The following is a 25561-nucleotide window of genomic DNA, read 5'->3' as shown; positions in this document are numbered from 1 at the left end:
GATACGGCTGCTCCTCTCTCCTCCTTGTCACCTTTCTGTTCTCCTCAGACAGAGAGAGGTCTCTGTATGCTGTGTTTGGGTCCAGTGTGAGCTCACAGGCATCTGATGGGGGAGACCAAGACACAATATATTACTGATCATCATCATTCACATTAGAATGTCTCCCTCTTCCTGCCCTCCCCCTTTCATTCTCTCTCTCTCTCTCTCTCTCTCTCTTTTTCTGTTCCTACCTCTCTACCCTGCTCTCTGTCCCTCCTTCCATTCCTCTCTCTCTCTCTCTCTCTCTCTCTCTCTCTCTCTCTCTCTCTCTCTCTCTCTCTCTCTCTCTCTCTCTCTTTTTCTGTTCCTACCTCTCTACCCTGCTCTCTGTCCCTCCCTCCATTCCTCTCTCTCTCTCTCCCTCTCATTCTGTTCTCCCTCACATGCTACCTCTCTCCCTCCACATCACTCTCTCCATCATCCCTCATCTCCTTCCTGATACGCCCCCATCACTCCATCTTTCTAGGGAGGAGGGGAAGATGGGAGGACAGCAGAGGGGAGCAGAGGGAGGAGAGGAAGAGGGGGGAGAGGGAGGAGGGAGGAGACATAGCACACACAGACGTAAACAGTATTGAATTAATTGAATGTATTAATTGTGTTAAATTACTGCTTCTAAAAGTAGTGTTTACATTGTTTGTTGGTGTGTGTGTCTATTTCTGACAGTGTCCAAGTCACTAATGGTATTGTCCCTTGTATGACCTTGTGTACTAGAACCAAGTAGCAGTCAATACTCACATCTCCAGGCCTTCACAAGGCCAGGTTTGATCCAGCACTCTCCACCATGATCCACACTGCAGGGATAAGCAGAGGAATGATGAAAATACACTTCACCTGTTGATAAGTGACTTAGCAACTGACTTTCTAAGTAAACATGTTGTTTCTCTCTCATCATCAGAGGTGTATTCCAGAAAGCAGGTTTTACTAACTCTGAGCCTAACCCTGAACTCTGACTTGATGAACCCTTGATGAGATGGGAAGCTCAGAGTTATCGCTTCCAGAGCCTAAAACAACGACCAGAAGGGAGCAAATCAAACTCTCCGAAAAGTGGGTGATGACACATTTTAAACTGCCCTGATCACCCACTTTCCGGAGAGTTTGATTTGCTCCCTTCTGGTCGTTGTTTTAGGCTACCTAGGTTAAGAACTGGTCGTGCCAGAGATTCTTTCATTCCTGTGGCTATTAGAAACCTAAATTCACTTGGCCGACATCATGAGGTTTTCACTCCCTCCCTCCCGCTCTGAGAGGTCAGTCCTCCCCCCCCCCCCCCCCCCCCCCTCCCTCCCGCTCTGAGAGGTCAGTCCTCCCCCTCCCCCCCGCCCCTCGCTCCCGCTCTGAGAGGTCAGTCCTCCCCCCTCCCTCCCCTCCCTCCCGCTCTGAGAGGTCAGTCCTCCCCCCCCCCCCCCCCCTCCCCTCCCTCCCGCTCTGAGAGGTCAGTCCTCCCCTCCCCCCCACCCTCCCTCTCTGAGAGGTCAGTCCTCCCCCCCCCCTCCCCTCCCTCCCTCTCTGAGAGGTCAGTCCTCCCCCCCCCCTCCCCTCCCTCCCGCTCTGAGAGGTCAGTCCTCCCCCCCCCCCTCCCTCCCTCCCTCCCTCCCGCTCTGAGAGGTCAGTCCTCCCCTCCCCCCCCCCTCCCCTCCCTCCCGCTCTGAGAGGTCAGTCCTCCCCCCCCCCCCGCCCCTCCCTCCCGCTCTGAGAGGTCAGTCCTCCCCTCCCCCCCCCCTCCCCTCCTCTCCCGCTCTGAGAGGTCAGTCCTCCCCTCCCCCCCTCCCCTCCCTCCCGCTCTGAGAGGTCAGTCCTCCCCCCCCCCTCCCCTCCCTCCCTCCCGCTCTGAGAGGTCAGTCCTCCCCTCCCCCCCCCCTCCCCTCCCTCCCGCTCTGAGAGGTCAGTCCTCCCCCCCCCCTCCCCTCCCGCTCTGAGAGGTCAGTCCTCCCCTCCCCCCTCCCTCCCGCTCTGAGAGGTCAGTCCTCCCCTACCCCCCTCCCCTCCCTCCCTCCCGCTCTGAGAGGTCAGTCCTCCCCCCCCTCCCCTTCCTCCCTCCCTCCCGCTCTGAGAGGTCAGTCCTCCCCTCCCCCCCCACCCTCCCTCTCTGAGAGGTCAGTCCTACCCCTCCCCCCCCCCTCCCTCCCTCCCGCTCTGAGAGGTCAGTCCTCCCCTCCCCCCCCCCCCTCCCCTCCCTCCCGCTCTGAGAGGTCAGTCCTCCCCTCCACCCCCCCCCCCCCCTCCCTCCCGCTCTGAGAGGTCAGTCCTCCCCCCCCCCCCCTCCCTCCCTCCCTCCCGCTCTGAGAGGTCAGTCCTCCCCCCCCCCCCCCCCTCCCCTCCCTCCCTCCCTCCCGCTCTGAGAGGTCAGTCCTCCCCCTCCCCCCGCCCCTCCCTCCCGCTCTGAGAGGTCAGTCCTCCCCCTCCCCCCCCCCCCTCGCTCCCGCTCTGAGAGGTCAGTCCTCCCCCCTCCCTCCCCTCCCTCCCGCTCTGAGAGGTCAGTCCTCCCCCCCCCCCCCCCCCCCTCCCCTCCCTCCCGCTCTGAGAGGTCAGTCCTCCCCTCCCCCCCACCCTCCCTCTCTGAGAGGTCAGTCCTCCCCTCCCCCCTCCCCTCCCTCTCCCCCGCTCTGTGAGGTCAGTCCTCCCCTCCCCCCCCCCCTCCCCTCCCTCCCTCCCTCTCCCCCGCTCTGAGAGGTCAGTCCTCCCCTCCCCCCCACCCTCCCTCTCTGAGAGGTCAGTCCTCCCCCCCCCCCTCCCCTCCCTCCCTCTCTGAGAGGTCAGTCCTCCCCCCCCCCTCCCCTCCCTCCCGCTCTGAGAGGTCAGTCCTCCCCCCCCCCCCTCCCTCCCGCTCTGAGAGGTCAGTCCTCCCCCCCCCCCCCTCCCCTCCCTCCCGCTCTGAGAGGTCAGTCCTCCCCTCCCCCCCCCCTCCCCCTCCCTCCCGCTCTGAGAGGTCAGTCCTCCCCCCCCCCCCCCGCCCCTCCCTCCCGCTCTGAGAGGTCAGTCCTCCCCTCCCCCCCCCTCCCCTCCTCTCCCGCTCTGAGAGGTCAGTCCTCCCCTCCCCCCCTCCCCTCCCTCCCGCTCTGAGAGGTCAGTCCTCCCCCCCCCCCTCCCCTCCCTCCCTCCCGCTCTGAGAGGTCAGTCCTCCCCTCCCCCCTCCCTCCCGCTCTGAGAGGTCAGTCCTCCCCTCCCCCCCCCCTCCCCTCCCTCCCGCTCTGAGAGGTCAGTCCTCCCCCCCCCCTCCCCTCCCTCCCTCCCGCTCTGAGAGGTCAGTCCTCCCCTCCCCCCCTCCCTCCCGCTCTGAGAGGTCAGTCCTCCCCCCCCCTCCCCTTCCTCCCTCCCTCCCGCTCTGAGAGGTCAGTCCTCCCCTCCCCCCCACCCTCCCTCTCTGAGAGGTCAGTCCTCCCCCTCCCCCCCCCCTCCCTCCCTCCCGCTCTGAGAGGTCAGTCCTCCCCTCCCCCCCCCCCCTCCCCTCCCTCCCGCTCTGAGAGGTCAGTCCTCCCCTCCACCCCCCCCCTCCCCTCCCTCCCGCTCTGAGAGGTCAGTCCTCCCCTACCCCCCTCCCCTCCCTCCCTCCCGCTCTGAGAGGTCAGTCCTCCCCCCCCCCTCCCCTCCCCTCCCTCCCTCCCGCTCTGAGAGGTCAGTCCCCCCCCCCCCCTCCCCTCCCTCCCTCCCGCTCTGAGAGGTCAGTCCTCCCCTCCCCCCTCCCCTCCCTCCCTCCCGCTCTGAGAGGTCAGTCCTCCCCTCCCCCCCCCTCCCCTCCCTCCCGCTCTGAGAGGTCAGTCCTCCCCTCCCCCCCCCCCCTCCCCCCCTCCCTCCCGCTCTGAGAGGTCAGTCCTCCCCCCCCCCTCCCCTCCCCCCCTTCCTCCCTCCCGCTCTGAGAGGTCAGTCCTCCCCCCCCCCTCCCCTCCCTCCCGCTCTGAGAGGTCAGTCCCCCCCCCCTCCCTCCCTCCCGCTCTGAGGTCAGTCCTCCCCCCCCTCCCTCCCTCCCTCCCGCTCTGAGAGGTCAGTCCTCCCCTCCCCCCCCCGCTCTGAGAGGTGACATGAAAACTTCACTTTAGGAGGTTATTTAACATTAATATGAGTTCCCCTAGCCTGCCTTTGGTCCCCTAGTGGCTAGAATTTTCGATAGGTGTAAACCAAGCCCTGGATGTTCTTCTCCCCCTTTGAGAAAATGAAGGCTCAAACGCTCTGTTTCAGACATTTCAGCCACCACTGTTTCCTTAACTTGAGCCAATACAAAGTTGGCCTTGCTGACCGTCTGAAATTAAATTCTGGATCAGTACTCTATGGTCCAGCTACAAACATTTTGTTGCTTACCATATGGTTACCTAGCTTGCTACCCTTAGAATCTGGCTGTAACATTAGCTCTGCAGCCATCAGCTGAGGTACTGTCGCTAATGTAAAGGTAGATAGCATTAAGTATGTGTGTGAATACACATTCTGTAACGCAGTGTTGTACGCTTCGTTGTTATGTGGATAACGTTCTGCTGTTGGTGTTATGGCGTGAGATATCCGCCTTTCCCCACATTGAAATGACTGAGTGTGCAGCTCTGCAAACCAGGGTTATCAGATGAGAATGGGCAAATTCGAGGCATCTTACTGCAACGGGTCTACGAGCCATTGCGATACATCCACTGTAAACATTAGCGCATGGTGCCGCCTCTCCTCCTCATTTAGCATTCAAAGCTACAGACACAGAAACAGCGTGTTCTGAGGAAAGCTCATTATGGGACTAGGCTACTCGTAGTGGCTATAATTCTGCACCAAGGCTGACTTTCGGGTAAGAGACTTCAGATACAGTATTAGGGGACCACTAAGGCCTATATAAAAGCATCCAAATACAGCATTTCATGTGACCTCTAATCAAAGGTTTCCCTTCGTGCTTTTGGTGAGAAGTCTTAGGAGCTAGCTACTTACCCTGCGTCATGGAGCCGACCAGTTAAATGATTTAGCATTAGCGTTGCTACCAGCATATGCAGAAATTATTTGTTTGTTGTTGTTGATTTTGTGAAGATGTGAATAATTTTGGATTCATATTTAATATGATAACGTTCTGTGTAACAAAACGATCATATTATATTTAACAAAATATTATATTAATAACGTAGGAATAATTTTGAACCCCCCCGTTCTGACATGAAACAACGTCAACCTCCCCCCCCGCCCCAAATAGCTTTCTAATCTGTGGGAAACACTGTCTGTGTTGTGTAATGGTGTTGGCATTTGGCATTCTAATCTTGAAATAGAAATTGTCTGGCGTGCAGGCGAGTATGAAGACATTTTTAGAAACTAGCTAACATGTAATTTTACATATAAAACGGTGAAATATCAGCCTACCTGGCAAACTTCACTGAGTTGGACTCCAACTGAAGAATATCCCACCTCAGTTGCTCTTTATTACTAGTATTAGCTAGCCTCAAAATGTCCTGGTTTATACACCGCAAATATCCTGTGGTTATCCTGAGGTAAACTTCTTCTAAATAATAGTCAAAAACCTGTGAACTTCTTTTGTTCTGGACTAGCAAGTCCTTTTTTGTTGACTTAAACTTTCAGATGTTAGACTTTTCTTATATTTGAATTTTCTGAGCAGATATAGCCTACATCGCAGGCTCCGACGCTGTTCTTTCTAGAAACACGGCTAACTGATCAGAGAGAGATCACATGACTTAGCATGACAAGAAACACGTCATTCTATTGGACAATATTATCATATTAAAATAACAGCAAGTTCTTCTGAAAAATGTAAGGGGAATTAAATGGAAGTGAAATTAACCAAATGTATGCCAAAAAACATTGCTACCCAATAAATGTATGTATTTAAAAATAACAGAATGCTTATCAGTATTTATTTAATTCTGTTTGGTCATTAGATAATTATATTCTGCTCCAAAAGAGCAACATAACTACCTGTTGGCTCTGCCTTCCATCCTGAGAGAAGAGGAACTGCTATATTCGGATGCTGTTCATGGATAACGGTTAATCATTTAACCCCATCATGCCTATGTCTTTCTGTATTTCAACATTTTATATTCTTGCTAAATATATTTACATTTAGTCATTTAGCGGACACTGTTATCCAGAGCGACTTACAGTGAGTACAGGGACATTCCCCCTGAGGCAAGTAGGATGAAGTGACTTTCCCAAGGACACAACGTCATTTTGCACAGTCGGGAATCGAAACGGCAACCTTCTAATTAATAGCCTGACTCCCTAACCGCTCAGCCATCTGACCTACACTGCTCAAAACAATTAAAAGGAACACTTTGAAAACACATCAAAACTCAATGTGAAAATGTTTGATGTTGGATATCTATACTGATGTAAGACAGTGTAATGTTTTAGGAACGAAAGGATACCACATGTTTTGATGGAAATACGTTTTAATCTAAAGAGGGCTTCATTTTACAGACGCTCCCAAAATCAAAATGGAAAAAAAAAAGTTTTTTGATTGTGAGGGCCATTCAATTGTATCGATTCCTTCATCCTCCAGGTACTGCCTGCATACTCTTGCCACATCAGGCCGGGCATTGTCATGCATCAGGAGGAACTCAGGACCTACTGCACCAGCGTAGGGTCTGACCATGGGTTCAAGGATTTCATCCCGATACCTAATAGCAGTCAGACTGCCGTTCTCTAGCCTGTAGAGGCCTGTGCGTCCCTCCATGGATATGCCTCCCCAGACCATCACTGACCCACCACCAAACCGGTCAAGCTGAATGAAGTTGCAGGCAGTTGCAGATTCATATTTAATATGATAACGGTCTGTGTAACAAATGATTATATTATATATAACGAAATATTATATTATTAACGTAGGAATAATTTTGAACCCCCCCGTTCTGACATGAAACAACGTCAACCCCCCCCCCCCCCCCCCCCGCCCCAAATAGATTTCTAATCTGTGGGAAACACTGTCTGTGTTGTGTAATGGTGTTGGCATTTGGCATTCTAATCTGGAAATAGAAATTGTCTGGCGTGCAGGCGAGTATGAAGACATTTTTAGAAAGCAGAAAAACAACTGCAACAGCAAAAGGGGCAATGTTCATTCAGTACATTTCAATGCAGTGTATTAATTTGACATTTAACCACACGTCTTACTAGCCTGGCTCTGCCCTCCTACGTACTTCCGCTCAATTTTCATTTTGAAACTGTACTCCGTCTGGGCTTTTCGTATATTAGTCGATGTCTCAAGTCAACTTTTTACCGTCCAATCAGAAAACAGAGGGAGTGGCTGAGAACGATGACGTTGATGTCGTGTTGATGCCTAGTTTGAGTTGTAGTTCAGTAATGGCGGCGGAGAAAGATACGAGCGAAGCCATTCGGTCCGTTGTGGCAACGCTGCCGAATATCCAGAAGTTAAAGCCGGAGCAAGAACAATCTTTGCTCCCCACGGGGTTCGTTTGATTTTCCAGCTTGCTCCGTTAGTGGTTGTTAGAAAAGATGTAACTGTTATCCTGTTTAAGAATGATTCTGTTTACAGTATTTTGTGTGTGCAAAGAGAGGCCTAACCCCAAATGTGAACTCTGGGTAACACTTGGCTTACGTAAACAAGGGGACCTGGGCTTCACCACTATCTTACTGGAGGCCTTTAAAGAGTTAATCATATGGTCAGGATTGCAGGGGTCAGAGAGCGCACACACGCACACACTCAAACACGCACGCACACACTCAAACACGCACGCACACACGCGCGCCAGGTCTATGCAAGGGAGCCAATGAAGAAGAGCAATGGGACATTTGCATGCCTTTGTCTTAGCCAATGACTGTAAAGAGCGGGGCTGCTTAAATAGCTCGCTAGCACAACATGCTAGCAGATAAACTTGTAGCACAATGGCGTGTGATGTTTTTGTCTCCTTGTGGGCCGGCCACAAGCAAAAAAGCTTACTTAACTTGTTCACCGACTGACTGTGCAATGCTTGATAGATTAATATTTCTGACAGTGGTGAAGGAGTTGGCCAAGGCGAACGCTACCGATTGGTTACGACAGATCCAGAGTGGCTCTGGGCAGATCCAATAGTTCTAAACTTCAACAGAGTACCCGCCTTCAAGGAAGTTAACGCTTGTCAATGGAGCGAGCCCAGACTCTCTGTACAAATGAACTGTACGAGAGTTGGGTTAGGACCAGGCTAACGTCTTACTACAGGTGAAGAAGAAGTAAAACAATCCTATGTGCACAAAACAACTGTCCCATTCTTCCCCTTTTTAATGACTGGGCATTACGAGAAGGAGGGTCCATCAACCTCCACAGCACAGATTAACAGTGAGATGTTCAGTCAATGCCAGGTTAGCTCTGCATGGAAAACTGTAGAATTTCATGTCATCCGTATGTGTTATATGGCTTCAACAACAATCTTCTCTCTCTCACTACAACAGACCTGTCTGTGAATAGCCCCTCTCTCCGTGCACGTGTAACCGGTGTGAACTGGTGAAACTCACTCCGCAAGTATGTAACAGGTCACCCGCGTCAACGAATAGCTAGCTTTTCTTTGGCGTAGTTGGTAGTGGTCGCGCTTGCTAATTCCATTTATTTTTTCTTGTTGAAGTCCCTAGCTAGCCTGGCTGAACAGTAATATGACTGGGCTCTCAGAGCGGGAGGGAGGGAGAAATAAAGATGCTGTGTGTTTGTTGGTGACCCAGTGACCCTAGACACACACATGGACACACACACACACGGACACACACACACACACACACATGCATACACTGTAAACACCACATTTATGACCAGTAGTATGACTAGGCTCTCAGAGCAGGAGGGAGGGAGGGAGGGAGGGAGGGAGGGAGGGAGGGAGGGAGGGAGGGAGGGAGGGAGGGAGGGAGGGAGGGAGGGAGGGAGGGAGGGAGGGAGGGAGGGAGAGAGGGAGGGAGGGAGAAATAAATGTGTTTTATACAGGATGACAGAACACCTGCTGTGTGTTTGTTGGTGACCCAGTGACCCTAGACACACACATGGACACACACACACACATGCATGCATACACTGTAAACACCACATTTATGACCAGTAATATGACTGGGCTCTCAGAGCAGGAGGGAGGGAGGGAGGGAGGGAGGGAGGGAGGGAGGGAGGGAGGGAGGGAGGGAGGGAGGGAGGGAGGGAGGGAGAAATAAATGTGTTTTATACAGGATGACAGAACACCTGCTCTGTGTTTGTTGGTGACCCAGTGACCCTAGACACACACATGGGGCCTGCACTAAGAATCAAGATTTGGCGTTAGCGAGGTAACTTCAGGTTCAACCCAGGGTTTTCTGTACTAGGACGGTGGATCACTTGTTACCGGGGTAGATCGCCATGGTAACACATGCTGAACGGCTCACCTGGTCGGGAGCAGGATAAGTTGGAGATCAGAGATCAACCGGTATGAAACCCCGCCCATTAACTCATTCTTGACGATAATGTCGTCACCGTTCATAGTAGATCCTGTGCAGCTTGGTGCGCGGATAGTGAGAGGTGCGCTCAGAAGAGCCAGAACATTTAGAGACCAACAAAACCCTTTCGCATTCCCTCATGAGTATCTTTCTGAAAGATATAGATTCTTAACAGAGGGAATTACGTATATTGCCAGCTTCTTGAGCCGTATGTTGCCAATGCAACGCATTGAAGCTGTGCACTCAGTCCCACAGACTAGCGTTTCGTTATTTAGTTATGGGTAGTTTTATAGTGTGGGTGATGCGTAGGGATGAAAAATAGATAAGCTATCCAAAGTGCCCTTTGTAAAAACTTTGGACTAATATGTTGACAAAATGAAACAGGGTTTTTCACTCTGTTGGTCGCGCTTGCTGATTCCATGTATTTTGCTCGTTGAAGTCCTTAGCTACATTCACTTCAAACCGACACTAGGGCCTAGGTTTGAGCTGAGCTACATTTGACAACGTCTGCTTTTAGTGACCTCTCTTTCTGGAGCTAAAAACCCAGAGTTTCCCTCATCTCAGGGTTTAAAAACTCAGTTTTCACTAAACCCGCCTTCTGGAAATACAATTATGATTGTGGCTACAATCATAGTTGAACCATATTGTAGATTGTAGAGTAAACATACAGTTTTTAATTGTATCATTATGAAATGCAAAGCCTATTAACGTAGTTTGATATATGTTCAGTGTTAAGCGACATTACATTAAGAGGTATATAAAAAACAAACATCTCCTTACTTGAGTTTCTCCAGTCTGCAGTGTGGATCCTGCAGTCCAGCAGAGAGCAGCTTCAATCCTTTTTCTCCTGGATGATTGTAGCTCAGGTCCAGTTCCCTCAGGTGGAAGGGGTTGGACCTCAGAGCAGAGGCCAGAGAAGCACAGCCTTCCTCTGTGACCAGACAGCCTGACAGCCTGTAGAAAGAGGATCAATATAGTGACAGAATCCATCTGGGCCTCCAGAGTGAGTCAGCACAGAGGGGTTCATTTGGCAGGTGCTGTCATAGCTCCACCTCCCCTCATTAGACAGAGTGACCCACATAATCCCACTCATTCAAGACGGGTTCAAGTAGACAAGGTCATTGCGGGTGCACCCACTCAACAATACAAGTTTACCTTTTTGACATTGTTATAAATACAGACAATAAATCTATATATTTGTACAACATGGCTTTTGTATTGGGAATGTTGGGATGATAATACAAAATTGAGGATAAAGAACAAGCAAGTTTGCTCAACAATTCAATCAATTAGCCAATTCCCTGGCCTGAATATGTCCACTATTTGAAACAGTTATCATATTCCAAAGGAAGACATCTTAGTGCATCTAAACCAGCCAAGATAAATTAGAGTAGGCTATAGGGAAGGGAATTATGCGGCAGATAATATATTCCAAAAGGAAAATTCCCTCATTAAAAACAATACATCATGACAGTTTGCATGATTTGAAATGGTCACTTATTATCACACTGGCATTTAATTATCACGGCAAACTATTACACTGCACTGAACTGTAAGTAAAGTAAAAAATAACAAAACCTGTTATGATCACTCAAATTATTCACGTTTTCTATGCTAAACCTAGCAGTCACGTGAAAGTGAATGAGGTGAACGAATCCTTTCTGTTTCCTCTACTGAGCCAATGAAAAAGTCCCGATGTGCTGCCATGAGAAGATGAACGAATCACTCACTGAGACTACTCGTTACTCCGGAGTCATTCTAAAGATTTGTTCAATATGAAGGAATTGTTCACAAACGACACATCACTACTGGCCTCTTGGTTGACGTGAACATACCACTTTACAATTAATAGACGTACACAAAAATAAACAAAAATGGCCATTCCTCTGTATACTGAGGTGGTGACCAAATCATTTAATAAATCTCCCTGTGTGAGTTCATGTTTAAACTGTAGTTAAGATGTAGTTCTCCTTTAGCTTTCCAGCAGAATAGACAGCATCTATCTTCCACTTTCATAACTGTAGGAGGCATTTGTGTTTCTTATTGGCTTGTCATATTATTTTGGTTAGATAGAACTGTCAGTATATTTTGGACACTGGGTGGCAGTCATTGAAGGCACAGGGTTCTATATTTAGGGACACAGGTGACAGGAAGGGGCACAGGTAGAGGGAAGGCACACAGTTCTCACCAGACCAGAGAACACACCACCAAGGACATTGGGAAACCTGGTATGTCAATCTACATTTTACAACTATGCATAATAATGTGGCGACCCTGTACTTCAGGAAGTGGGAAAGAATGTCAGGACATTGTTGGTAGAGTACGGGGGTCACCTTTAAGTTCCGGGGTGACAACAGGTGATATAAGGGGAAGTTTGGGTGGGTTCGGGGCTCTTAAGTTGTGGCTGTTGTAGTGAACCTGTGTCCTACTACTATTAGCAACCGTTGTACTCTATTGTGTTAGCTGTTGTTAACGTGTTCTATTTAGTAAAGAGGGTTAGTTCAGCGTGGGCAAAAGCCTAAATAACTGCCTGTTTATCGAGACAATAAAAGTCTTAACTGATAAATAGCACGTCTAGTCTCTGGTTTATAACCACCGGTGTCGGGGAGGCAACAATAATAACAACTAAACGGCAAATAAGGACTGGAAAATCTGACACATTGTGTCAGGGTAAGATCACTCTTAAACTACCTGTGTAAAATGGCAACGATATAGACGTATTGGAAAACTAGAAACATTAAGTGAGAACTCGCCCTTTTGATAGAACTTGAGCTTCAAACGGAAAAAGTGTTTTTGTATTCCACAAAACCTGGCCGCTATCCCCAATCAAGGGACATTGTCGTCACCTGCGCTGGTGTGATTGACGGAGATGGAAACTCTGAAGTTCAACGCGCAGGGAGAGTGTGTACTGCCAGCATCAAGCACGCTTTACGGCGTTCTATACATTATCCCGCTTATTACACGGCTACTTGTCAAAAACAAATAACTTAACACAGTGTGTCTTTTTACATTTTATTTGTTACCATTCGTAGGCTTGTGTTGATCAGCAGAGAAATAGTTCGCCAAAGACGTTGAACTTCATAGACGTTGAACATTCTTTAGGCTTCAAATCAGCTGACGTCGCTAAGCAACGGAGTACGCTGGGGTTGAAAAGTTACCGGACTACTTGCGGAGTGCTACGAAAGACGTGAATCCGAGGCAAAAAGGCCACTTCCCTTGACAGCGGTCAAATATGCATAGCAACGGTCAAATATGAAAAAAATGTTCACTGTTGAACGTTGGGAAGCCCCATTCAAGTGAATGGAGCATTCTACAGCGTTAAGAACAGCCGTGTAATAACGTTATCTAATGACCTAACATAATGAAATACATGCTGTTAAGCATTCTTCAAATAAATTGAGCTTTCTACAGCGTTAATGGGCAATACACGGGCAATGCGCATGTATTGAGTGGGCAACGCGCCGTTTACTGAGTGTACCGGTCTGACAGTATAACTCCCGGGCCACTTTTTTTCCCCAGTCCGCCCCTGCTCCCGTCCCCATACTGTACCCTGCCTCAGTCAACTAAGTTAGCTAACATGTAATTTTACAAATAAAACGGTGAAATATCAGCTTACCTGGCAAACTTCACTGAGTTGGACTCCAACTGAAGAATATCCCACCTCAGTTGCTCTTTATTACTAGTATTAGCTAGCCTCAAAATGTCCTGGTTTATACACCACAAATATCCTGTGGTTATCCTGAGGTAAACTTCTTCTAAATAATAGTCAAAAACCTGTGAACTTCTTTTGTTCTGGACTAGCAAGTCCTTTTTTGTTGACTTAAACTTTCAGATGTTAGACTTTTCTTATATTTGAATTTTCTGAGCAGATATAGCCTACATCGCAGGCTCCAACGCTGTTCTTTCTAGAAACACGGCTAACTGATCAGAGAGAGATCACATGACTTAGCATGCCAAGAAACACGTCATTCTATTGGACAATATTATCATATTAAAATAACAGCAAGTTCTTCTGAAAAATGTAAGGGGAATTAAATGGAAGTGAAATTAACCAAATGTATGCCAAAAAACATAGCTACCCAATAAATGTATGTATTTTAAAATAACAGAATGCTTATCAGTATTTATTTAATTCTGTTTGGTCATTAGATAATTATATTCTGCTCCAAAAGAGCAACATAACTACCTGTTGGCTGCCTTCCATCCTGAGAGAAGAGGAACTGCTATATTCGGATGCTGTTCATGGATAACGGTTAATCATTTAACCCCATCATGCCTATGTCTTTCTGTATTTCAACATTTTATATTCTTGCTAAATAAATTTACATTTAGTGGACACTGTTATCCAGAGCGACTTAGAGTAAGTACAGGGACATTCCCCCTGAGGCAAGTAGGATGAAGTGACTTGCCCAAGGACACAACGTCATTTTGCACAGTCGGGAATCGAACCGGCAACCTTCTAATTAATAGCCCGACTCCCTTACCGCTCAGCCATCTGACCTACACTGCTCAAAACAATTAAAAGGAACACTTTGAAAACACATCAGATCTCAATGTGAAAATGTTTGATGTTGGATATCTATACTGATTTAAGACAGTGTAATGTCTTAGGAACGATTGTGGGATGTCCTCCCAGATCTGTCGAAGGGCATCAGTGAGCTCCTGTAAAGTCTGAGGAGCAACCTGGCGGCGTCTGATGGACCTAAACATAATGTCCCAGAGGTGTTCTATCGGGTTTAGGTCAGGTGATCGTGAGGGCCATTCCAATTGTATCGATTCCTTCATCCTCCAGGTACCGCCTGCACACTCTTGCCACATCAGGCCGGGCATTGTCGTGCATCAGGAGGAACTCAGGACCTACTGCACCAGCGTAGGGTCTGACCATGGGTTCAAGGATTTCATCCTGATACCTAATGGCAGTCAGACTGCCGTTCTCTAGCCTGTAGAGGCCTGTGCGTCCCTCCATGGATATGCCTCCCCAGACCATCACTGACCCACCACCAAACCGGTCATGCTGAATGAAGTTGCAGGCAGTACAGTGTTCTCCTTGGCTTCTCCAGACCCTTTCACGTCTATCACAGGTGCTCAGGGTGAACCTGCTCTCATCTGTGAAAAGCACACAGGGCGCCAGTGAGGGACATGCCAGTTCTGGTGTTCTATAGCAAAAGCCAATGGAGCTCCACGGTGCTGGGCAGTGAGCACAGGGCACACTACATTTACATTTATTCATTTAGCAGACCCTTTTATCCAAAGCGACTTCCAAGAGAGAGCTTTACAAAGTACAGGACGTTGTGCCCTGAGGCCACCCTCATGAAGTCTGTTTCTGATGGTTTGGGCAGAGACATTCACACCAGTGGCTTGCTGGAGGTCATTCTGTAGGGCTCGGGCAGTGCTCAATCCAGGGCCGGCCCACGCTTTTATTGGGCCATAAGCAGAATTGATTTGGGGGCCCCTCTGAATTTGTATAATTACTATTAACATAATATATATCATTTTTTAATCAAGCTGTAGTTTCATGTGCTCTTGGGGGCCCTCTGGTGGCCATGGGGGCCCTAAGCAGCCGCTTAGTTTGCTAATGCCTTAGGCCGGCTCTGGCTCAACCTGTTCCTCCTTGCACAAAGCAGCAGTTATCGATCCTGCTGATTGGTTGAGGACCTTCTACGGCCCTGTCCAGCTCTCCTAGAGTAACTGCCTGTCTCCTGGAATCTCCTCCATGTTCTGGAGATTGTGCTGGGAGACACATCAAATCTCCTTGCAACGGCACGTGTGAATGTGCCATCCTAGGGTTGCCTCCCGTCCCTTAAAATACGGAATCGTCCGGTATTTGAGAATGAAATAGCGCGTCCCGTTTTGAATCAATACAAATTGCTGATTGGGTAATACTCGCTGCCATCGTTGGTTTGATCGGTTTGTTTCAGGATCACGGCCAATCAGAGTCAGAGGAGGGCGGGTCTCTTGGCGGAGAGTCGATTTGAAAGAATGGCAGAGGCAGCTCCAGATACCCCCCCACGTAATAAGATGTACACTTATATTAAGGAAGTTGGTGTAGCAGAGAGTCAAACCGCCAACACAACCATTTCTGACCCACTCAGTAAGACACAGTACTGATCACCAGGACGACTGACTGCATTATATGATGTCTCATACAATGCCACTATCTTCTGGATAAGCCTCAAAGGGGCTGATGCCATACCTGGTGTTCCCCTCCCCAAGTGGGGGAAGAGCCAGACAACGGCTCACCTTTCTCAACCTCCCTACTCCAGAAACTCTGAATTATAAAGGATTTATCCCAAAACATACATTTAATGGATTTACAAACATCTCTCAAAGCAATACTGCATATGGACACTAGAAGAACTATTGGAATTTGTGTGACAATCAATGCTTTACCTTTAAATGCTGTGTTGATGTAATTTGATGTTTTAATGAAACTTCCTTTCCGGTTATGATAAGTCAGTCAATATTGATATCAAAATGATTGTACCATACTAACAAAACTATTTCTGAACGTTGTATTGTTAAATTTTGAAGTTTAAGCATTCCATGGACATTTGAAATATTGACTTCAATCTACCGACCACTTCACACCTATCTTATCTTAGGACAACGCCCAGTCAGGTAAACTGACCAATGAAAAGTTCACCCTCAAAAAGGGATACCCCGTATTTCTTGGATTATAAAAACCCAAGATGAACAATCACTCCCCGCTTGTTCGTAGGAATTAACTTGAGGTGAACGCGTCACTCTCTAACCTATTCCTCTTAACCTGCAACTTCACTGAGCGCCCGGAGCTTTGACAAAAGATTCCACCGTTCTATTTTCGTTGGACGATAACGAAACCGACTCTACCCTTCTTCAAGCCGACCAAAGTAACTGCGATTTGCTAAATTTCTTACTTGTGAACATTGGCATATTGTGGTTGAATTTGTTACGGTTGATTGTAGTTTGCAAATGATTTTAACCTGACTCACGTTAGGATTACCCTACCATTGCATAAACTGTCCAGTTGTTTTGAGGCCTATCTCTCTCTCTCCTCTCCCCTTCTCCCTCTCCACGTGCTCTCTCATATGTGTATCCCGCTTCCGTAACGGTATAGGACCTTCTGTAATGTTTTAGCCAAACTAACCCATAATTTGTTCATCCCAATTACATTTGCTGAAATAAATCATTGTGTGTAATATCCGCGTATCCCTCATGTTATCTGATCAGCTCTACTTTCATAGAATTCACTACTTAAGATTAGACTGATTATTACGAGTGCTATTATTATTCAATATTATTAAACAAGGTTTCCTCTGTCCCTTTTACGAATCAGAGGTGGTGCCCCCAAGAACTAGATACTTTATCATAAATTAAGTATTGCTAATCTTAAACGTGCAAACCCCGCTACATTGGCTTGACATGCTCCAATACTGCACACTACTACTTCTGGTCCACTGCTGTTATCATGTTCATGATGTTCATGGAAGATTTAAATTTACATTTTACATTTATTCAACCCTAACCCTAACCCTAACCAACAAGAGCAACAGTCTCTAAGCAAGAGTCATTGTGATCCTTGAGGAAACTAGCATTGGGTTCAGCAAACCATTCCTAAGTACGGTTGTACTCCCGGAACAAGTGCGTATTGAGCCTTCTCTTGAAGGTGGAGAGACAGTCTGTGTCTCTGATGGAGGTGGGGAGTTGATTCCACCACTGGGGGGCCAGGCAGGAGAAGAGCTTGTGTTGGGAGCGGGCGGTCTTGAGCGGTGGAACCACCAGGCGGTTGTCTGAAGAATACCGTAGGTGGCGGGTGGGGGTGTAAGGCTGCAGGAGAGACTTGATGTAGTTGGGTGCAGTCCCGTTCACTGCTCGGAAGGTCAGTACCAGGGTCTTGAATCTGATGCAGGCCGTGATGGGTAGCCAGTGGAGAGAGATGAGGAGCGGGGTAACGTGGGAGCGTCTGGGTAGGTTGTAGACCAGGCGGGCCGCTGCGTTCTGAATCCTCTGCAGAGGGTGGGTTGCGCATGCTGGGAGACCGGCGAGCAGCGAGTTGCAGTAGTCCAACTTGGAGAGGACAAGTGCTTGGACAAGCAGCTGGGTGGAGTGCTCAGACAGGTATCTCCTGATCTTCCGGATGTTGTAGAGGGTGAATCTACACGACCGGGAGACCGCAGCAATGTGGGCCGTGAGGGAGAGCTCGTCATCCATGATAACCCCAAGGTTCCTGGCAGAGGATGAGGGGGTCACCGTCGCAGATCCCAGGGTGATTGAGAGGTCGTGGGAGATGGAGGGTTTGGCCGGGATGATGAGAAGTTCTGTTTTGGCGAGGTTCAGCTGGAGGTGGTGCTCGGTCATCCAGGCGGAGATGTCTGCGAGGCGGGCCTCAATCCTAGCTGAGATCCCCGGATCGGTCGGGGGGAACGACAGGTACAGCTACTAGTAAACCGAACAGCTGTTTGGCCCTAGCCCACGCTAAATAAAAGAAAGGCAGGCCACAAAACAATAGTGACTGTCTCTTTTGAAACCCAGACGTAACAGAAAGAACAGGCGTTAACCTGGTCTTAACTTCGAATGCTCCATCCCCAACCCCCTCAGAATCAGAAGGGATTTTATTCGCCATGAATGTTTGCACAGACAAGGAATTTACTTTGGTAGGAAGGTGCATACATTAAACATATAGGAATCTTGAAACTTAAATATGTGGACTAACTATACAAAAGGAGCAAAGTCGAGCTAATACTAAGGGGATTTAAAATAAAATATAAGTAGCCATAATTTACAATCTAACCTAACCTTCGCCAACCACCAGAATTCCGGGCATCCGAACATTCCGGGCATTCCTGTTGATGGCAGACAGCAGGTTGATTGGCATGTCGGACCCCGCGAACACTGCTGGTAAACAACCAACTAACAGCCTAACATTTAACACACGTCTTTCTGTATGGGTCGCTACACTATGTTGGGACTTAAACAGCTAAGATTCCTTGATGAGATGCCTTATCAATCTATTAACGTTATAAAAGATGAACACTACAGTCAGATAGCTACCCTGTTTGCTATTGTATAATGCCTGTTTGTAGTGTATTTCAGAGTAGGCCATGATCTAGTAACTTGAAGGCTGGTAGTTGATTGAAGATAATAATGGGGATATGTTCAAGATTGAGATTGGACTCAAATGTGGATAATTGGATGTGTAGGCCTATATGTTATTTTTGCTTAGGGTTCACTTCAAACATTAAAAGAAGGGATGAGATAGAAGACTTCTTTAAAAAGCTGAGCAAACAGGATCAGGTGGAAATAGACCCCATGCACCATCATGCATCCTTGCACCACCTCAAGACCTCAGAGCAGCTCCTTCCCCGAGGCTACAGGCACCAGGTCAGAGCATACTAAGCAGTCAGTCACTGAATTTAGCTTGTGTTTGTAGGCCACACATGTAAGCCTACACAAAGTTTTTTTCCACTTTAAAATGTTGGTTCTTGTTTTGATGGTTGTGGCATTTTTTGTGTGAGTATACACTAATAGTTATGTTTTAATGTAAAAGATTCATGAAAGGATCTAACCTCTAACCTCGTTGGACCCAGATTATATATTCATGGAAAAAAGAGTGACCACATTCTCTCCAGTTTGTGAGTACAGTACAGTGTGTGTAAGAAAGAAATGAATTGCTTTGGATAAACAGGCCACACTGAAGAACTCAGGCTTGAGTGAATTTTAATTTCTATTTCTCATCAGCATCATATGAATAATTTATACTGCCAAGATGCCAGGCTAAGGTTATACACACATTTTCAGTCTTGGTCTGTGGACCCCCTGAAGTATCCCTGGTGTAATGGAAATGTTGGTCATATGCATAGATGTATGTGTATGAAATCTATAATCTTCTATGTTCATTGGTAAGAGACAGGAAGGCAAGATAATTAAGTTGAGTTCAAAGGAATGTGAGGTGCTGATGGCTCTGTGGGCAGCTTGCCCTGGGGGATGGGTGAAGCATTTTATATGGCCTTCTGTCCTCTGGTTACTGTAAGGGGTCAATGAGACAGTTGCTCTGAACTTTGGCTAGAAGGACTGTGTCCTGTTTCGTTGTTTGTGTTAATTAAAAGTATTGTTTGAAGATGGTCACACAAAGGACAGTTGACCATTTGACTGGTCAACCCCTGTGGCTTTATTATCTACTGGTTTGGGGAGATATGCCCCATCAAAGAACAGTGAAACAATTGCTAGGGAGATGTATTGTTTCAAACTGTCACCAAGTTGAGTTGGCCAATCACAGAGTTTGTTTCATTGATTGATTGACCATATAGAATGCCATTTGATCTTAAGTTTATATAAGGCAGTGCATGTGTGCTGGCTGATCATCACTCTTGCGAACGATTTGTGGCTATCACACCCTTCGCCAAGACGGATCACAAAGTACTTTGTTTAAATCATATGTAATTGTATAGTCTAATAAATTGTATTAAAACCATATCCCTTGACTATTCAGATCGACACAGTGCCACTCGAATTCTTCCTTTACACTGGCAACCCCTTAGCCACCCCATATATACATGCATAGGACAAAATGCATGGTGCAGGAGTAACACGGCCTGGTGCAGGAGTCTTGTCAAAAGTTTTCTCGGATTAAACCGGAGATCTACCAAACCAAAGACGGTAAAGTCATAGTTGAGGATGAACTTTTGAATTTTATTGTGGTTAAACTGTGAACTTTGAGCCACGATTACATTGTTTCGCTTGCTACAAGCAGCTTCAGTTCTGAAAAGATTGAGGCTTCTAAGACTGTGTTGTCAGAACTCTTCCCAAACAGCATACGCTGGGTAGCGCATAGAGGACAAAAGAAGGACATTAACAATGTCAAAATGTGCCTCCAAGTGGTCAATGAATGTGGTGAAGATATACCAAGATTTGTGTCACATTTCCTGGATGAACTACCTGCTGTTTCATATAATAACATGGACGTGTCAGCGCTTCTCTGCAAAATGCTGCAAATAAACGCCGATATTGACTACCTAAAAAGAACAGTTAACTCTCAGGTAGCAGCCAGTGAAACATTGCGGGTGGTTTCTGCAACCCTTGACGAACGTCTGACTGCCGTGGAAAAGCCACCAGTCCTGGCCGCTTTGGCCTCAACTACCTTCCTCTATGCTGCGGCGAACTCACTGGATCCCTTGGTAGGCCCTTCGACTGTGGCGGGGAAGCCCCTAGGCCCTGAACCAACATCCTCCATGGCTAATGGCAGACCATTACCGACAACCAGTGAGACCGACAGCAGTCAACCAACCCAAACCGTGGATATAGCCCAGAAACAAGCACAGTCCCCTGCATGGAGCAAGGTGGTGAGGGATGGATGTTGATTGAAGCAGCTACCTGAGACCTCTGCCCTCCGCCCTACACCTAGCACTGTGATGACTCCAGCGAGGCATGTGAAAAATAAGACCGTCATAATCGGGACTGGTGTGGTCAGCAACATAGTGGCTGTCAAAACAAAGATGGTGAGCGTATTCGCAACCAAGTTTTATTTCAATTTGGCTGCCAGCACTCTCTGTGACTATTTAAAAGAGAAACTGAAACGGGAGGTGAAGTGTCGAAAAATTGAGACGACACAGAGCAGATTTAGCTCCTTTTGTGTCACCGCCGAATGCAATGATGTTGCAGAGATGTATGACCCACTGCTCTGGCCCTCAGGGGCCTTTGTCCGACGTTACTATGAGCCTCGTCGCGTTAAAGGAGCAGTCGGAGGCCCGTCTAGACTAGAGCAAACCCCCCGCTCTCAGGGTACTGAGCTTCAGCTCAGTCATGATGCTGGGGTGAATGTAGGCCTATCTGTAGAGACCAGGGAGACAGACACACCGGCCAGCTGCAATGCTGGCACCTGGCATAACATAACATATAAGTACACTGAATATAAAGGTATCTCTGCAGACTTGATAGTTAGATCAGTAGATATTTATGATATGTATGATTCCATCCGCATGCTAGACAACAACAAAGGTTGTGGTATGGATTGTATTTCTGCAGAGCATCTAAAAAATGCCAGTTATAGACTCAGTCCATTTCTAGCCATGTGTCTGGAATTATGGTTCATGGTGTTCTACCGAACTCTATTATGTCAGTGCTGTTAGTGCCTGTTGTTAAAGATAAGGCTGGTAAACTGAACAGCATAGACAACTATTGACCCATTGCATTGGTTAGTATCTTGTCTAAAGTGTTTGAGAGAATTATTTTAATGAAATTGGAAATGTACATTCTGACTGCAGACAATCAGTTTGGTTTTAAAAGAAAACATGGTACTGATGTCTGTGTCTATGCTCTGAAGGAGATTGTCTCTAGGTACACAAGTCTTAATTCATCTGTATTTTTATGCTTTATTGATGCTTCCAAAGCTAACAATCTAATTAGGTGTCCCTAAACCTCTAGTGAGGATTTTGGTGTTCTGGTATGCCAATCAAACTTTTCATGTTAAATGGAACAATCTTGTATCAGCTCCTTTCCATGTTGGTAACGGAGTTCGACAAGGAGGAATTTTATCTCCCTTTTCGTTTAATGTGTATATGGACGACTTATCAAGCCAGCTGAATAAGACAATACAGTCTGTCTTGTAGGTGAATCTATTGTCAATCATCTGATGTGCGCAGATGATCTGGTCCTACTCAGCCCATATAGTGCTGGGCTGCAACAGACACTGAGGGTGTGCTCTCAGTATGACATAGATCATGATATAAAATATAATGCAAAGAAAAGCCCCATATTGATAGTCAGAAGTAATCAGAACAGGAAATTAACCTTCCCTACCTTTTATTTATCTGGCAGTCCCCTTGGTGTTTGTGAGGAAATAAAATATCTGGGCCATGTCATTTCTGATGATTGGACAGATGACAACGATATGTATCAACAGTGCTATATATATTCTCTAAATATATTCTCAGGCCAATATGTTATTAAGGAAGTTGTTCTCAGTGCTCAGATTCAGTTAAATGTTCCCTGTTTAGAACCTACATAACACCATTGTACACTGCTCATTTGTGGTCTATGTACAGGAAAAGGAGTATACAGAGACTGAAAATAGCTTACAATGATGCTTTTAGATTGCTACTTAATGTGCCTAGGTGGCATAGTGCTAGTCAGTTGTTTGTGTCTAAGCACGTACCAACCTGTGAGGCACTCTTGAAGCAACTGATGTATGGTTTCATGTGTCGACTGGACAAGTCTGAGAACTGTATAGTAGAGGCTCTGGTCAACCCTCTAAAGAGCTGCTATCGATTTACTTCGAACTTAAGACGACATTGGCACAAAAGTCTTCATACTTTTTAATGCACTGTATTATCTATGTTTTATCTTTTTGTTTTTCTCTCTTTTTTATAGCTCTATGTCTGTTATTTTATATGGAACTTGGCGTCTGAAATAAAGATTGATATATATAAAGTCTGGTTCCGCCACTGCAATCAGGGAGGCTGGCACTGTCTAGGTGTTTAGGGTTACATCAAGAGCACTGAGTTGGAACTGATTATCTGTGTTCAACATCCATTTGCACATTTTATTTCCATCTCTTCTTAATGCACTCTGGTAATATGTTTTGCTTAAGATCTATATGTATGTAAAATGAATGTGTTTTCATAGTGGTTAAACTGTAAGCTCCTTTGTTTATTGTTGGAATGTTCTGAGACTAATTAGATCAAGAGAGGGGATGAAGGATTTACAGGTATGTCTGTTTGACCGAAGACCCTGGAGGATGTGTGTAGCATATTATATGGCCTGCTATCTAAGATTGTTGATACAATGGAGATTAGTTTGACCAGGGGGTCCATCTGGAGACATGAAGTCTGGGTGATTTTTGGGTCATTTTGATGTTTTATGACACCCTGACTTGTTGCAGGAGAATCCTCATCACCTGGGGGAAGGAGCTTTGGGACATCAGGTTCTGTGGCTGTTGTTTCAGCTGTCAACGTGAACCTCAATTTACTCTTGAATAAATTGACCACCTTCAACTTCTCTGAACATGCTATCGGCTGGTTTGCATCATATCTGGAGCATAGAGAGCAACGTGTTAGAATAAACACTCAACGCCACTACAATTCATATATGTTTAGTGTTTTGCACCTCCCTGCCACAGGTGCTAAGTGAGTTTAGTTTACATTTGAATAATGTCAGTAGAGGAGAATGGAGCTGCTGCTGCTGCCGCCGCCGCACGGGTCCCTCAGAAGGCTCGAGATGTTCCTCTGCCCCCGCCATTTCCGAATGATGGAAGTGAGTCTTTCCAGTTGTGGGCCAGACGTTACGAGGTCATTCAGGAGGCTACAGAGACACTGGTGTGAATCTGGATGCAGTAATGGCGACAGAGTTGCCCACTAGATTACCGCCTGCACTTTTCATTGTCTGGGATAATTTGCCCTCTACAACACCACGTTCGTTTGCAGCAACAAAGATAAAGTTGCAAGATACTTTTGGCAGAACGGACATAATGGCGTCCTTCCAGGCTTTTACTAACTCCCGTAGTAGGAAGCCCAATGAGGCCATGGAAGTGTATGCTGCTGATGTATGTAGACTAGTGAAAGAGGCTTTTCCAGACTTTGAACCAAATGCTGCAGAATATATGAAACTCACACGTTTTCTGGCAGGGCTGGATCAGGAACTTCAAATTAAGTGTCATGAGAGAGGAGTAAAAACATTCAAAGAGGCTTTTGATATTGCCACTCAAGCAGAGCGTGCCCGGCAGGCTGCTAAACTTATGCCACCAACTACCCCTCATGCAAACAGCTGCGGTGCCACAACCCTGTCAGTCAACACAATCTCAGACAGTACTGCACCTTTTCAGAAAGTTGTTCAAGATTTCACCGACACCGTCAGACACTTAAGCAAAGATCTAACTGACCTAAAACTGATACTTAATGCCCAAACCCTGACATCACGCCACCATGCCTACTCACCAAACCGTCATCAGAGGTCCCCTTCCCCACGTGGCCGAGACCAAGGATACTCCCCAGGAGCACAGAGATATGCTCGCAGTTTTACCTACCAGTCATATGGGTCGTCGTCATCTGTCTCCTGAGACATACCAGAATTCTTCTGCACGCCAGAGTATGGACAATCGCAGACAGGACTACTACGGACGTGACCGAGACAGACCACACTCTCCACACAGGGGAGAGATGTCTAGAGATAACCAACACTACACATTCTCACCTGATCGTCACCCAAACTACTCCAATGAAGACATGCCACGACCTCACTACGGCAGACCAAGTGGAAACCTCGCCGCTACAGCCCAAGTCCAGTAGGCAAGCGTGTCTCTTTCCAAGATGACAGGGGTGGTGATCAACATGACCACCATGACCATGGGTATCAGGATGACTATCGGCAGAGAAACTTCAACTAGCTGATGCAGTGGGGCATCCATCAGCTAGCCCCCACCTAGCCCCTTTCTCACATTGTGCATCGGTGCCACCTTGTGGCCAACAAAATACACTGCAAAATAATTCTGCTGTTACAGACCATGAAAACTGCAACACTTTCACTGCCTACGTCAGGGGAATAGTAGAAGGCTCTGACATGCATATTATGTTGGACACTGGTTCAAGCATTTCATTTATTAGTGAGAATATAAGAATGTCCCTTCCATCATTGAACAGAAGGCTTATCCAAATCGGTAACAGGGCAACATTTGGACACACTTGGCACTGTGAACATTGCACTACATCCAGGCTCACTAAACTTACAGCATGAATTTCAAGTTATTAGGAATGTTAGGCAGACTATTATACCTGGCTGGGACTTTGCAACAACATTGTGCTGTGCTAGATTTAGGCAGAGGTTTGTGCCACCTTCACAATCAAGATCTTCCTCTGCTGAAGACCACAGAAATGACACCAGACAGCTGCTCTGCCCATGTTACTGAATGCACCACCATACCTCCCCACTGTGAAATGCATTGTGCAGTGAAGCTGATGCCTGTTGCTGCTCATCTCTGTACACCTACGGGATACAATGGTCTCTTGGAGCCATACCACACAGACCTGGAGTGGGTTGCACCAACTAGTCTTTGCTAAGACTGTCATAAGTCCTAAGTCAGTCTTAGTTAAGAACGGTCTTAGGCCCATATCTAACGCCTGTTGCACCAACTGAATTTACGACCAGTCTTTACTAAGACTGGTGGTAACATGCGCGTTCATGAAAGTGACCGTGGAATTCTAGAATGGAACGT

General features: G+C 47.1%; 2 protein-coding genes across 11 annotated transcripts in view; both read right to left on the bottom strand.

Annotated features, from left to right (window-relative positions):
• Positions 1-25561, bottom strand: part of LOC124471292 (NACHT, LRR and PYD domains-containing protein 12-like) — a 1476309-nt gene that overhangs the window by 564 nt on the left and 1450184 nt on the right. For all 10 annotated transcript variants that reach the window (XM_047025728.1, XM_047025730.1, XM_047025729.1 and 7 more), the window contains 3 exons: positions 10162-10335; positions 775-830; positions 1-102 (listed from right to left, as the gene is read on the bottom strand). The exon at positions 1-102 is cut by the window's left edge and continues 564 nt beyond it. In XM_047025728.1, coding sequence (XP_046881684.1) covers positions 1-102; positions 775-830; positions 10162-10335 — 332 coding nt within the window. The remainder of the gene's footprint in view (positions 103-774; positions 831-10161; positions 10336-25561) is intronic.
• The window catches only part of LOC124471307 (NACHT, LRR and PYD domains-containing protein 6-like), a 332215-nt gene continuing 307069 nt past the window's right edge, over positions 416-25561 (bottom strand). Inside the window, exon 12 of the mRNA XM_047025773.1 lies at positions 416-501. Within this exon, the coding sequence (XP_046881729.1) occupies positions 500-501 (2 nt within the window). The 3' untranslated portion in view covers positions 416-499. The remainder of the gene's footprint in view (positions 502-25561) is intronic.

Source organism: Hypomesus transpacificus, chromosome 9 (assembly GCF_021917145.1).
Source record: "Hypomesus transpacificus isolate Combined female chromosome 9, fHypTra1, whole genome shotgun sequence".
Taxonomy (NCBI): domain Eukaryota; kingdom Metazoa; phylum Chordata; class Actinopteri; order Osmeriformes; family Osmeridae; genus Hypomesus; species Hypomesus transpacificus.
Note: the sequence above shows the minus strand (reverse complement) of the source record. Positions and strands in the feature narration are given on the sequence as shown.